Source organism: Ursus maritimus (assembly GCF_017311325.1).
Source record: "Ursus maritimus isolate PB19 chromosome X unlocalized genomic scaffold, ASM1731132v1 scaffold_X1, whole genome shotgun sequence".
Classification (NCBI taxonomy): domain Eukaryota; kingdom Metazoa; phylum Chordata; class Mammalia; order Carnivora; family Ursidae; genus Ursus; species Ursus maritimus.
In genome coordinates, this window is record NW_024423319.1 from 29,732,165 (window position 1) to 29,746,265 (window position 14,101).

The 14,101-nt window shown below is 50.1% G+C and overlaps 1 protein-coding gene across 1 annotated transcript in view; it reads right to left on the reverse strand.

Moving 5' to 3' along the window:
* Window positions 1–13,683, reverse strand: part of ATP1B4 (ATPase Na+/K+ transporting family member beta 4) — a 22,708-nt gene extending 9,025 nt beyond the window's left edge. The window contains exons 1-6 of the mRNA XM_040628467.1: window positions 13,547–13,683; window positions 9,339–9,606; window positions 4,881–5,009; window positions 4,517–4,621; window positions 1,086–1,282; window positions 339–395 (exon numbers count right to left, since the gene is read on the reverse strand). Of these exons, the coding sequence (XP_040484401.1) occupies window positions 339–395; window positions 1,086–1,282; window positions 4,517–4,621; window positions 4,881–5,009; window positions 9,339–9,606; window positions 13,547–13,609 (819 nt within the window). The 5' untranslated portion in view covers window positions 13,610–13,683. The remainder of the gene's footprint in view (window positions 1–338; window positions 396–1,085; window positions 1,283–4,516; window positions 4,622–4,880; window positions 5,010–9,338; window positions 9,607–13,546) is intronic.
* Window positions 13,684–14,101: the final 418 nt, after the last annotated feature.

Here is a 14,101-nt window from a genome sequence, read left to right on the forward strand (position 1 = left end):
AATGAACGCTGTTGAGTTCAAAGAAACAAGTAATTAGAGCTAAAAGCAAAAGTGTAAACAGAATCCCAATTAATGACGGGGCACATTGTCGGTCCCTGCCGTGGCCCTTAGCCCGTTCATCCTTTGGCTTTCACAGGTATAAACCGGCGTGGACACACACACCCGCACGACACACAAACACACATGAATTAAATGCTTTCTGGCAGGAAGGAGGCCGGAAGGTACTAACCCTTTCCCTAACCCATGGCCAGTCATCCCTGGCGAAACCCTTGGAGGGGATGAACCATCTTTCTGCATAAAGCGATGTGCTACAATACTTACTCAAAAAGGCACTTTACCTGAACTTTGCAGGACACCTTCACGGGATCCCCAAGCTCAGGACGAAAGCCTACAATCTATCGAAAGAAAACCAGCGTTGTTGTTGTTGTTGTTGTTGTTGTTGTTGTTGTTGTTGTTAAACATCAAAAAGCAAAAGGCATTGAGCAGTAAAAATGGGGCTTTTCTATCCCCTCCCCCGTAAGCCACCCCTTCCTTAGGCATAAACTGAACCTATTTTGCCCTCTCAGGAATGTTACAAAAAGCCAAAAATGCCAAAATATCTCCAGAGCTGTGCAGCTCAGCCTACTCCTTGCTGTGTCTGTGCCTGATGTTCATACAATGGTAACTGCAGCAAGAGAACCCTGAAGCTACAAAGAACTTTCAGGTCTGAAGAGGGATGTGCCTGGTAAGGCTCCACCACACCGAAGGCATGGCAGGAGAGGAGGAAAATGTAGCTCTTATGATACAAGAATTGTCCCCCCCATCATGTCAGTCCCCTGTTCCAAACAGCTCAGGACCTCATTACTGACCCAGGGCATCAAAGGGCAGGTTAGGGCAGGAGAGAAGAGTGCAAATAGGAAATACTCAGGGAGAAAAGGGGATTATTGCTTGAAAGGTTTGTCCAGTTGTTTGTATTACTGATGCTGTCAGCGAAAGTGACCGGACGTGCAGCATGCGAAGACAGAGCCCAAGAGAAATGGAGTGGCCAGAGCCCTCCTACCCAGCTCCTCCACTTATTATCGCCGGAGTATCGAGGGCCAATATACCCGGTTCATCTTTAGAAGGATGCAGGGCTGTCCAGTAGAGTAGCCAAAAGTAGGGTCCTCCAAGCCAGAGCAGTTCTTCAGGAAGGAGCGCTTAAATTGGCAGGCCTTCTTGTCTTCATCCTCGTCGCCATCTTGGATGAAGTATTGCCCCGGGGGACAATCTACATTCATCTCCTCTTGAAGACTGTCGTTGTAACCTAAAGCGTGGGGGGGGGGGGCGAAAGGGGGGGCATGTTAGGTGCTAGGGGGGAGGGCCACCTTGTCAGTAGTCCCCCTCCCTAGTTTCCCTTCTGCAGCTTGCTGGTGCTCCTCTGAAAGCCCAGTCAGCCTGGCCTGGGCTCTGTGACCCGGCATTGGTGCCCAAGGGCCCCCATCAGCATCTCTCCTGGAAACCTTTCAGGCTCATCCCCTCGACCCACTTTGATTGCTTCTCCTTCCCTCTGAACTTTGGAACATCAATCTCTGGGTCACGTGTTGGTTACTGTATAACTTCCATTTTCCATTCTTTCTTTTTTTTTTTTTTAAAGATTTTATTTATTTGACAGAGAGAGAGACAGCCAGCGAGAGAGCTAACACAAGCAGGGGGTGTGGGAGAAGAAGAAGCAGGCTCCCAGCGGAAGAGCCTGACGTGGGGCTCGATCCCAGAACTCTGGGATCACGCCCTGAGCTGAAGGCAGACGCTTAATGACTGAGCCACCCAGGCGCCCCTCCATTTTCCATTATTTGTTTTCAGCTATGGCAAACTGTACACTGGGAGGGCTGCCTCTTCTACTTCTGGAAGAGGAAGAGACACATAGATTCTGGAAGAGGGAATGAATCATGTCTCGGCATGGCTTGTATAAGGAAGTGAAGCTCTTGGGCTAAACCTCTGTACGCTCAGCCTAGGAAACATCTCCCTTGGAGGTCCACGAAAGACACCTGATACAAGAAAATGAGAAGTGTGTGTTGTGGGACAGGAGGGAGGGATAGGAGGAAGAGAGGGAGAAAGAGGAGATAAACCAGCTTCTCATCCTGTACAGACCGAAGTCAGCACCACAACACAGAAGCTTAGGTTGAAAGCCAGAAACCAACAACAAGCTGTAGCGTCTCCCCCGAGAAGGTGAGAGGGTGAGATCTCGTCTACCGAGACCCGAGGCACTCAGGGTTCATGTCCCTTTCCATCAGATGGAACGGAGCATGTGTCCAAGGTATACATATCATGGAGAGAGAGCTGAAAGGGGCTGTCTGTGAGCTCACTCTTTGGACTACCAGATGCCACGGAACTGGGCTTTGGAAATGACTGTGTTCTTTCCAATTTGGTTTTAAGTGCTGGAGTCCAGTTAGTCCTGTTAGGTCCAGCCCCCATGCATTCAAGTTCCTGGTAGCTTAGTTTTTTCATAGGAGACCTATGATCTACCAGTGGTAAAATTCCAAATGTACTGCTGGGTTGTACAGCAACCAGCTTGTGACTTGGGGTTAATATTATTAAGGAACAACTGGGAATTTTAAATCTATTCCAATTATGGTTAAGCCTTTATTTTTCTTTTGACAAAGCTACATTCGATTCAAGGTTTTGTTTTAATCTTTTTTTTTTTTTAGAACAAGAACTATGTTCAAATAATAAGTTTCTAAATAGAAGCTCTAATCACGTGTTCATTGTTTCTCTTGAGGTAGTTCCATTAAAAATAATGTGACATGGGCATGACTCTTATTGCAAAATCCCAGTACTCATGGGAATGAAATTGATACTCTGGGATGTCTATTTCAGAGATGTGTTCCTTTTAAATAGGGCATGTTATCTACACTTAGGAACTAAAAACCCAATGCTTTCCCTAATGCTCTCCATCTCTGTCGTCAGGTCAGAATTGGTATTTCTCTAACTACTAGCTTCTCGGAGGGATTTCCTCAGCAGAGATTCTGACAACACACTTGGAATAGCTCACAGTTTGAAAGAAAAGAAGATGTTGTGCTGGCTATGATGCCCAAAACGTTTTTTGCTTTTTTGTTTTGTTTTATTTTGTTTTGTTTTTGAGCTCAACGAACTACATGGACTCAGAAAGGACCCAGCCCCCCTCATTTTACAGATGAGGAATCTGAAACTCAGACTTCCCCCAAATGACACTGAGCATGACTGATCCGAAGTTGAGTTTCTAACTCCTGGTCACATGGCAGCAGCAAAGAACTACGAAAAGCAGTATTTCTCAAGCTTTAAAGTTCATAAGTTTCGATCCTGATCCAACAGGTCTGGGGTGGGGCCTGAGAGCCTGCCCTTCTAACAAACTCCCAGGGGAGGCCGCTGCGGCGGATCCTAGATCACACTTCCAGTAGCAAGGGTGTCAAAACCACGGATGTGGGTTTAAACACTGGTTCGGCTGCTATGAGACTTCTATCACGTTACTTCCCCGCTCTGAGCCTCAGTTGCCCCATTTGTAGAATGGGGATGGTAGATTCTTTATGTGGCCCGAACGTGGGGCTTGAACTCACAACCTTAAGATCGAGACCTAAGCTGAGATCAAGAGTTGGATGCTTAACCGACTAAGCCACCCAGGCGCCCGAATAATGGTAGCTTCTATGCAGGGTTAAAGTGAAACGACAAAATGTATTCATTTACATAACACTTCCCATCGCAGAAGAGATTGTTTTTCTATTTCAGTGCACACTCTACTGCTCCCTATCCCCCCACTTCAGCCAGGCAGGGACCACCAAAGCAATCAAAGTGGCTTTTTCCACAAAAAAATTGTGCAACCCCCTGGGGCTTAGAGCCTGCATGCTCTGTGTCAAGCCTAAACCAAACTGCTACCTCAGTTTTCAGTCTGTGGAAGGGCTTCTCAAAAAGCCACTCATTGGTCCCTGAAAGTATATCTGATGACGCTATAGAGATATAGGCATCTGGCAAACATTTGCTGTCAAAATTTTGGAGTGACTGTCACCCAGAGATTCTTCCTCTAACTCCCTGCCGGGATGTTATTAAATCAAGGCCCTTGCTCTCTTCCTTCAAGATGGCCCATCTCCAAGAAAGGAATTCTCTTACCTTGAGAAAGTATAGGAGGCAGGAATCTTCCCATTCGGGAGAACACTCTTCTTTTCTCACCACTACCCACCCCCTAGAATGATCTTTTGTAAATGATCATTATTGAGCCATCTGGATGTGCCCAGGACATAACTAGGTGCCCTAGAATGTTTAACAAAAGAAAACAAGTTCTCTGCCCCAATGAACTTAGCGTCTTGCTGGAGAGTTTGGCTTATATGCTTTCAAGACAACATCCAAGCACAAACGAGAACAGTTCTGATTATATATACAGGTGCTGAGGGGGATGCAAAGTAAGGAAAGACCAGGATGGGCTGGGGTTAGTGAGAGTGGGATTTCTGATGAATTGTGAATTTCGAATCCCCCACCTCCACCCCATCCCCTTTCCAAAGAGATGTTCCCCCATTCAGAGGAACTTACTTACCTTGGAGAAAGCCATTTAGGCTAATGACATAATGCTGCCAAGTGTCAGGTTCAGAAACGTTGAAGTTGAAGTTAAGGCTATGGGCGAAGGGTCTAATCATAACTCCTGGCAACGAAAACAGGTCTTGGATATATTAACCCGTTCTTGGGATAATTTTTTTGTATTGATTCCCATGAAACCATTACCCCCCAGGCAATCAAAATAAAAAGGACCATAATTTGCCAAGTACCATTTTACTTTTACTCTTAATAATTGAATCCCTAAGTCATTACCGGGAAGAGCCAAAGTTAATTGAGGCTGAACATGCCGTACAGGCGGATTTCTGTCCAGCAGTTCTGACAGCACAGGGCATCTGGGCACTCACCAGGCGGCTTCACCCTCTCAGTGAAGGTCGGCATGTAGGGACTGATGGTCAGAAATAGCGTGTACATGCAGAGGGTGATCACGGCGGCCAGGGAGGCATAGAAGAAGAAGTAAATGACTAAGATCAGGCCTGCAGAAGGATTAGAGATGAGAGAGGTCAGCGCTTGCCAGAAAGCCCTCCTGCCTCCTCGCTCGAACTCGCGAGCCAGCACCAACCCCAACACGTGAGCCGGCTTATATTTCTTTATTTTTCCACCTTCCCCAGATTCAGTATGTCCTTGCTTATTCAGACTTCACCAATTTGGAATTTGTGAGCACCGTGCCGGAGGCCTGATTGCGGTGTACCTTTACAGCAGCCCCGATGGAAGGGCTCGTTGAGCGGGTGGTGGCCATGAGCAAGATTATAGGGGAGTGGAGTTGAAAGTAGTGCAGTGGGCAAATTGCTTGGGAGTCCTCATGAAAGCAGGTGCCCTGAAGAGTCCTAGTGGCTTGGCTCCAGTGATTATGTGTATTTGCAAGTGATGAAAACAGCATTTCTTGTCACATACCCTATAATTCAAACTTTTGATTAATTTCCGCTGGACTTGCCTCTGCTCTATAATCAAGGCAAAGTGAGGTCTCACCCTACTTATTTCAAATCTTATTCATCTTTAGCAAAAGTTTAAGTGGCTCTGCTTTTCCAAAAGAACACGAGACGGGGAAGGAAGGAGGAAGAAACTGTACTTAATTATTGGCGCTCGCTCCACCTGTGAGCTTGGACAAGTTCCAGAACCTCTCTGTGCCCCCAATTCCTCACAGGTAAAATGGGAACAAGTTTAGCACTTAACCTCATATCCTGATCTACATCCCTAACAGTATCTGAAATTCCACTTCTCCTTGCGTCCTACCCTGACCTTACCATTTCCTCACTGTTTCATCGTGGACATGCTGCTCGCCTCTCTGGGCTTCAATTTCCTCATCTGTACAATGAGGACAGTAATAGGACTTCCTTCTTGGCGTTGGATGATGCATATAAATAGCATAGCCCAGAGCCTGGCAGATACCAAGTGCTCTTTACACGGCAGGTCCTCACCATTGTTATTATTCGTATGATTATTGCTGTCGGACCAGCAGCACAGTTGTGTGAATCCCTCCTCCGTGGGCTGTTTTGGGATGAGGTTTGCCCCGGGATGAGGCAGCACCGAGTGAAGTGAGTGAGCTCTTTTCAAGCCCTCCTCGGAGCCCTTGCAGGCGATAATATCTGGCTCCGCTCACAGCGGGGACATGATATCGGAACGACAGGTTTGAACTGAATCACCAACCAGAAACCAGAACAAACCACATAACTCTGCTGTATCCCAAACGGAATCCAAATATTAATTTTTAAATTGAACCATGAACCAAATAAAATTAACCAGAAAGGGGCGGGGGAGGAGGAGCGGAGGAAGGGAGAAAAAAGATCCTCAGTCATCCAACTGGAAATGGACCCTTGACGTTTTATAAGGTGAACTGAGGCAGAACTGGAACAGGGACACATCGATTCAGCTGGACTCCCTGGAGAACGCACGGCCGCCCCTGTCCACCTGTGGTGCTTGATTACCGCCCACAGGCTGCCCTGTGCCTCCTCCTCCCTTCCTCGACGCCCGTCCCCAGTCCGGGGAATGGGCCGATGGCTGGAGCCATCCTGGGGGACTAGAAGACTCAGTTTCACGGATGCGAGGAAAACAATGGAATAGAGGTACTCTCCCTTGGACATATCTTCCGCCTCGCCTAGGACATGGGGCTAGGATGTGTAGGGGGGAGAAGGGTACTAGTGGTAAGTCCCCTGAGCCTTACCCCTGGGCTATGCCCTGAAGGCTGTGATGGGCTAACACAGCTTCCCACTCCCCATCCCTACCAAGGAAGACCGAGCACCATACCCATCGGAACCCACTGATCCCTCCAACTTTTTCTGCTCTGGATGTCCAGCTTTTACTCGGGCGACTCCTCTAGGTAATCCAGGGCTCTCTTCTGAATGCCTTACCCAAACCTGGAGAGACCGAGGTATCTTGGATATAGTAGGGACCCATGATCTAGATTCTTCATTGCTCCCACCAAAATATCCCATCAGGTCCTGAGACCCTACCCACCAGGGCCTTACTCATCACTACACTTCATGAAGACAATGGGGTGTTCCAGCAAGAGGATGAACCCCAGTGTTCATCTGACCTGGGCTTCAATCCCAGTGCCGCTGCTTAATAACTGTGTGACTTTAGATAAGTTACTTACCCTCTCTAAGCCTCAGTTTCTGCATCTGTAAAATGGGGATAATAATATTACTACCTCATATGGTTCTTGTCAGTATCCAATAAAATGATAGTTCCTAAAAACAGAAGTTGCCCAGCTACCAAAGGAAAAACCCAGAATATAATCATAGGCTGGGTGAATAATGTTGGTGATGTCGATGTGCAGGCTGGGATGGGGTTAGTAAATGCTCAAGTGGGCACCTAGTTTTCAAGCAAGAGGGCAGCAAAGAGGGCAGCAAAGCATATGCTTGGTGGCCTAGGCATTAACGTCACTACGTGCCCCTTGCCCAGGCGTAGCCCAACAGCAGAAGCCTGAGTTCCTGGACTCTCCTCAGACCTGCCACCCAGAGGCCTGGGTACGGCTTACCATGTGGTGTCCCCACTACCATGTCTTCCCTGGGCCCTTGAACCTTTCTCCCCCATCCCTCTCTTTTGGCCTATGGATTATTCCCCGCAGGAGCAACGTGGATCAACTCATCTGGTGAAGTTCCAAGGGCTGGCTATTTGGGGGGGTAAAGTATAGCTCCCCCTCCCAGAATCACGCTTGCATTTCACAAGGCCTGTTTTCCCAGTCTTCTTTAGGCAAGGGAGAAACAGCTGTGCCCCCCTCTGGAGCCCCAGTGAGTGTCCGGCATTTGTCTGCAGCTTCCAGAATGTTGGAATGTTCCTTGAATGGTACATTTGTTACAGTTGAGAGTTTGAGGGATCGGCAGGGGTGGGGCTGGGAACTGAGGAGGGGTGAAGGGAGGTGGGCATTGCTCAGAGCCCCACACCTGCTATTCCTAATTCCAGGAAGGAGGGCTGGCCGGTTCACCCTGACGGAGCTGAATTAGAAACATAAACTAGGCGGGAGAGAATTCTCAGCCAAAGGGGCCTTTAGAAGGCATGACTGTCAACTTTAGCAGCCTAGACCCTGGGCACTGGGGGACTCTGATTTCTTCCATAGAGTCATCTATTTTGTTCTTCTCCTATGGATTAACTGAATGCCAAGCCAGCAGCTGCTCTTTTTCTGGGCCGTGCAGAGAGTGTGGCAAGTGTGACTTTTACCACGGCTACATCTCCTGAGGAGACGGCTCAGCGTGCATAGTTCAAGAGGTGAGTAGGGCCCTGGGAGAGGGCTGCCAGAGAGGTCGTGAAGTCAAAGCGGTGGCTAAGGAATGCCATTCTGCCACTGATCGAGCACGACGGGACTCGGCCGTAATCATGAGAAATGACCCCTTTAAACCGAATTTCTCTGTGTACGCGGGAGCCTAAAGCACCCACAAGCCGGGGCCGAGGGCAGCCCTCCTGGCTTTCCTTTTCTGACATTGCTGGGTGAAGCGATGAGATCGCATAAGCGATCAAGTTAGCAGGCACCGGGGTCTCATATTCTAGCAATAGTCTCCTGCATAGTACAGTGGACCCTTGAACAGTGCGGCGCGTAGGGGTGCCAAGCCCCGTGCGATTGAAAATCTGTGTCTAACTCTTGACTCCCCCCAAACCGAACTCCTAATAGCCTACTGTTGACCAGGAGCCTTTTGAATAACAGAAAGAGTCCATTCGCACGTATTTGGTATGTTACGTGTGTGATATACTGTCTGCTTACAATAAAATAAGCTACACGGAAGGACATCTTGTGGAAGAGAAAATACATTCACAGCACTACGCTGTACTCGCAGGGGGAACACAGCGCGCCCGTGCAGAGCAGCGCCGTCCAAACCTGTGTGGTTCAAGGGTCAACTGTGCTTTCCAGTCTACAATTGGAGCACCTGACGGGAGCCTCAGGCTGATCCTGTGGGAGAGACAGGGTAGGGATTGTTTCCCTCATTTGGCAGGTGAGGAAAACCGAGGCTCAGAGAGGGTAAATGATGAGCCCAAGGTCACACAGATAGAAAGTGATGGGGCTGGGACTTAAATAAATAAATAAATAAATAAATAAAGCTGTGCTTTTCCAACTCATTCTTACTGTCTCTCCGCATCGCAAATGAAGTTGAGCCCAGCGGCTTTCAGCTCCACAATCCAGTGTGTTAACTACTTGGAGTTTCTTCCGATGGGATCTGCCCACACTCCAGGCATTTCCCTAGGCATCGAGCCCTTCACACGAAATCGAAGAGAAGTTTGCAGACAAGCCCATCCAACATATGGTAAAGGAGTCCTGGACACCAAGCCAAAAGCAAAGGACACCCGACTGGGGCATTGGGACAGCTGGGACTTACTCCAACTCTGACCTGTTCGGGCCAGAGACATCCTTTTCTCCGGATCCCACAGGTATTCGTTCACGATCTGCCATCTCTGCCACCAGGCATTGCCTGCTGGCTCACCCTGACCCTTTTCCTCCTCCTTTTCCTCCTCTTCTAGCTCCTCCTCTTCCTCCTCCTCCTCTTCTTCCTCCTCCAAATCGGGTGCCACCATCACCCGGGCCTCTTCTTCAGCTTCTTCCTCTTCATCTGCTAAGTAGTTCTGGTTCACTTCATCCTGATCGTCCTGGAATGGTGACAAAACACAGTCCCCTTTTTGAAAAAAATTCCCCAGGGCGCGTCCCATCAGCCAAAAGGAATGGAAACCGACTCCATATTTTGGAGACGCTTCCCCGTACACATACCCATCATTACAAGAGGCACATGTTCTCTCTCTCTCTGCTCTTTTGGAGGAAATATCCTTTCTTTGACCCGTTTTGACCCAGTATTCTTTCCACAGAGGTGTACGTTTTATTCTCAGCCGCAGGCCCCTGGGCTCTTCCCCTCACGACTCTGCTTATGTCACTCCTCGGTCCTGGGGCCCTGGCCTCACTTTGTCTGGCCTGTCAGGGCGGGGCTGAGCCCAACACTGAAGGACGGAGTCACTGTAGACACTTGAGTCCACCGTGGCAAATTCTAAGTCCAAGCCGGCTTTATCGTCGGTCTTGTAGCTGGCGGGTGCTCAACCCGACCATCCCGCTTTGTCCCTGAAGGTAACGGGGACGGACAGCAGGAGGAGAGGCCAGCGGCTGGACTCCGCCTCAAAACTGAGACTCCCTCCCCAGCAGAAACAAAGCACAGGGGTCTGTTTGCGGCTTCTCTGACTGCTGCCTGAGCTGACACCTCTTTTTGCCTTCAGCTGGTTCAACAGACTCCCTGAGGTCTGGAACCTCAACTGACGCTTCCCTCATCTCCCCCCTTCCTCCCCCCCACCCCATACCCTCGGCAAAAATCTGGGCACGTAGTGAGTGCTCAGCACATAGCTGTTGATTGACTGATTGCAGTCACTGAGATCCGAAACTGTAATCTTCTCTGAGTGGTTCTAAGAAAATGAAACAAAAAAAGAGAAACCCAGACTTCACCAACGGTATTTCAAATGCCTTCCAGCCACAGGCAGGAGAGCTGGATCTTTGCTCTTTGGGGGTCTGCCAAGGCTCACTGCAGCAGCAGAAAATGAGGCCACCCTCCCTTCCCTCTGTTGTCCAAATCTGAAGAGTGGCGGGGCCTGTGCACCTGTTGGGGCTGGATGTGTCAAATGATAGAGGCCAGGGGCTCCATGCTGCCCCCTCCCTGTCTGATTCCTCAAAGGCCGTTTAGAGGACACTCAGCTAAAAATGCTGCCATGGGTTGGGGGGGGGCTCAGAAAATTGGATTGTGCAGAATTAGTAAAAGTGACACAGAATGACAAGGCTCTGCTCTCAGCGTTCAGGCTGGCCAGCGCTATCTAGGTCTGGACCGTAAGCACTGCTGAATGGCTCTCGAATTTGTTCCAATGCACAGCTTTCTGTCACACACCGTGTTAGAACTGACAGGGACCTTGAAGATTCCCTTGTCCATCGGAGGCCCAGAGAGGGGGCAGGACACAGCTACAGCCACACAAGAGAGTTTGTGGCCGAGTTGACAGTCTCAGGACCTGTGTCTCTTGTTGCCTGGGATAGGGAGGTCTCCCCCTCGTACACCAAGCGCAAGCGCCTAGACGTCGTTAACAGGTCGATGGAGCCACCGGCGCTGTGTTGCGTTCTGTGTTCCCAGGAGACTGTGGGTGCTCAAAATCAAGGCTTTCTGACTCTGACATGGACACACGGTACAAGGCTCAGGAGAAGAGCCCCCAGCCCTCAGTGTTGAATGGATTAATAAATGTTCTTAAATCTCTTTCCCTTGTGTGCGAACACAGGTACGCATTTGACCTCCCCAACTACATTCTGAGCACCCAAGGGGCAGAGTCGGTATTTTCCAGCTCCCTGATGCCCCCCCACCCGTGTGGAGCCCACAGCTCGGGAGCCCGTGGGGAGTGAACGAGCGCCGGGGGTAACCACCAGGCTTAAGCCTGAGCCTGCACTCTGGGGAAACGGCTCTCGCAGAGCTTGTAGCCCTAACCCCAGCAGCCTGCTAGACGGTGGTGGATGGTCCTCGTGGCCCCCGAGAATCTACCGCAGCTGGGAATCTCCGAGCATTTGAGGTTGGAACGGTTCACTGCGGAGGGATTTATAGTCCCCTTTATGTTTTCTGGACAAATTCCTTTTCTCCCCCTCTTGCCGGGGCGCCTGCCCTCCACCTCCGCGCACAGAGGAGGCAGCTGGCCTGGGCCTCAGCCTGATCGTATTTGTAGATATGGGCTTTCATGATAATCCCATTAAAGATGGCTTGTCATTAAAGCTTTACCCTCCCGGGAAGAATTAACCTTCTCCGAGCTAATTTCCCCACGGCTCTCAACACTGCCTGAGTTTCAGGAACCTCAACTATCTCTTTTGCTCTCCTCTGCTTCCCGGTGCAGGAGAACCTCACATTGTGCAAGGGAGGCACTTCGGTGCAACTATTTAACAGAATCCTGTAGGGGATCCTCTGGTCATGAGAGGGTCTGTGTTTGTCCGTTGCCTAAAGTGGCGGTGCCCTCATGTGATAGTGTGTGTGAATGTGCTGGAATATAGTAGTGGGTGTGTGCCGGAGTCATCATGTTGCCCTAAAAGGGAACAGTCTGAAGGGCAGAGGGTGGCTCCATTTTGAGCACTCTAAATATATAAACATATAAACATATAAACAAACAGTGTGACCCGAAGGATAAATTTGTGCCCTGCATTGAGTAACACCCTGTAAACACTTGAAGGGTTGGTTAATTTTAAAGCGAAGTTAGCATACGAGAAACCACTGCGTTAAATGGTTTCTTTTTAAATTTGATCAAGTATCCCCTCTAAAGGCCAAGATGCCCCGATGCACTTGACGGATTATTGAAACGCTACACAACGCTTGAGCAACATGACGCGGAAAAGAAGCCAAGGAAGGACGAGTTCTAGCTGCCCGACAGGCCGTGACTGCTCCGAAAGCCGGGAGGGACTCTGGAAGTGCGAAAAGAAAGATTCTGTGCGGTGTGGCTGAGAAGGGAAGCCCTCTGTGGGTTGATACGGGGTTGGAAGGATTCGTGTTTTCCTGGGCCGGCTGTTGACAGTCTTTTTTTAACTCCCCGGTTATATAAGCGGCCATTTTCCAAAGAAAAGTGGATTAAGGCTTGTTTCCTCCTGGGGCTCAGGTCACAGCCCTCTCTGGGGGAGATCTCAGACCACACTCTCCCCCTCCCCGCCAAAAAAAGGACTGCGTGGGGCATATGGTAACGGTTTCTAGCAAAGTAAAAGCAAAGAAACGGCGGGTTCAAAGACATCTGTAGAGCACCCTGGAGATAAACAGCGACAGCGGAGAGGCGTGCGTGTGCACGCGTGCGTGCGTGCGTGCGTGCGAGTGGGGGGGCAGGGTGGGGGGGCAGGCAGGTTGGCAACGGGGGCGGTGGGTCAGAGGGCCAGGGACTTGCCTACTGCTCGTCTAATAGAGCACAAGATTAGAAGTGAGCAGACTTGGCGTTCTCACTGGGGCTCTTCCGCTGACTTGCAAGTCACTCCTGTGCTCTGAGCCCCAGCAGCCTCCTTTACATAATGAGGGGTTCTGGAGAGATGATGTCTAAGATTACTGCCGGCTTCTATCTACGATTGTCTGATTTTAGCGAGAGTTGGGAATTTCTGCTTTAGAAACGGAGCAGCTGGGTTCCTAAGACGCTCCCGCCCCAGGGGACGGAGACAGCTGGGTGGGCAGGGTCTTTCGCTTCCTCTTCCCCTTCCTCTCTCTCCTGGCGAAAATTTCCTGCTATCGGACCAAAACCTCTACTCCCAGACTCCAAAAGGTCTGTTTGCTTAAATTCTAGACTCCTCCCCCCGCAATTTTAGAAGGCCCCTATTCTTTTGGCGTCTTCCCCTTCCCTTGTCTTTTGTTCCCCAGGAAGAGGGGTCTCCTCCTTCAATGCAGCAATGTAGGGCACAATGGGGTGCCAGGAGTCACTGCTCGAGCCTGAAATTATAGGCTTCCTTAAACCTCGCCGTTCCTGCCCGTGCTGAGGAGAAGCGCCCATAAGCCAAGATCTACGCAACCCCCAACCCACCCCCCTAAAAAGGGTCGGCAAAATACTCTGCTTCCCCAGGACTCACAAGTCTGTAGCGATAACCGTAAGGAGAGGCCGGAGCCCTTCTGGACCGGAGCTGCCTTCTCATGGCTGGTCAGTGGGCGAAGCCGAGGCAGAGGCAGGCAAGAGGGTGAGAGAGCTGCAACTTCTGCTGGTACAGGAGACACTGGTTGCTGGGGACACTTGGCGCCTGGGAAAAGTGAACCCTCCTGGCACGAGCCCTTCCCCAAAATAATCTAACATGCCCCTCTCTCATTGGTTGGCCCATTCCCTGAATCAAAGGAAAGCCCTTATGGAAAAGCAAGCTCATCATCACAGGGAGGGGGAGATATTCTGGGTCACGAGGATGAGCGACTCACCACCCCCCTCACCTCTCGTCTCCACCCGCCCTCTGCCCTTCTCTAGAGCCCGAGGTACTATGGGCCCAATGGAAATCTTAAGTCGTGTTCTTCTCAATTGAGAGCCGAGTATCAGTGTGCGCAGGAGGTGGGGCGTGGGTGGGAGTTGGGGGTTGAGGGGACATGGCCAAGAATAACTTTCTTTTTTCATAAGACTGATCTCATGCAAAAGGATCTAGGGT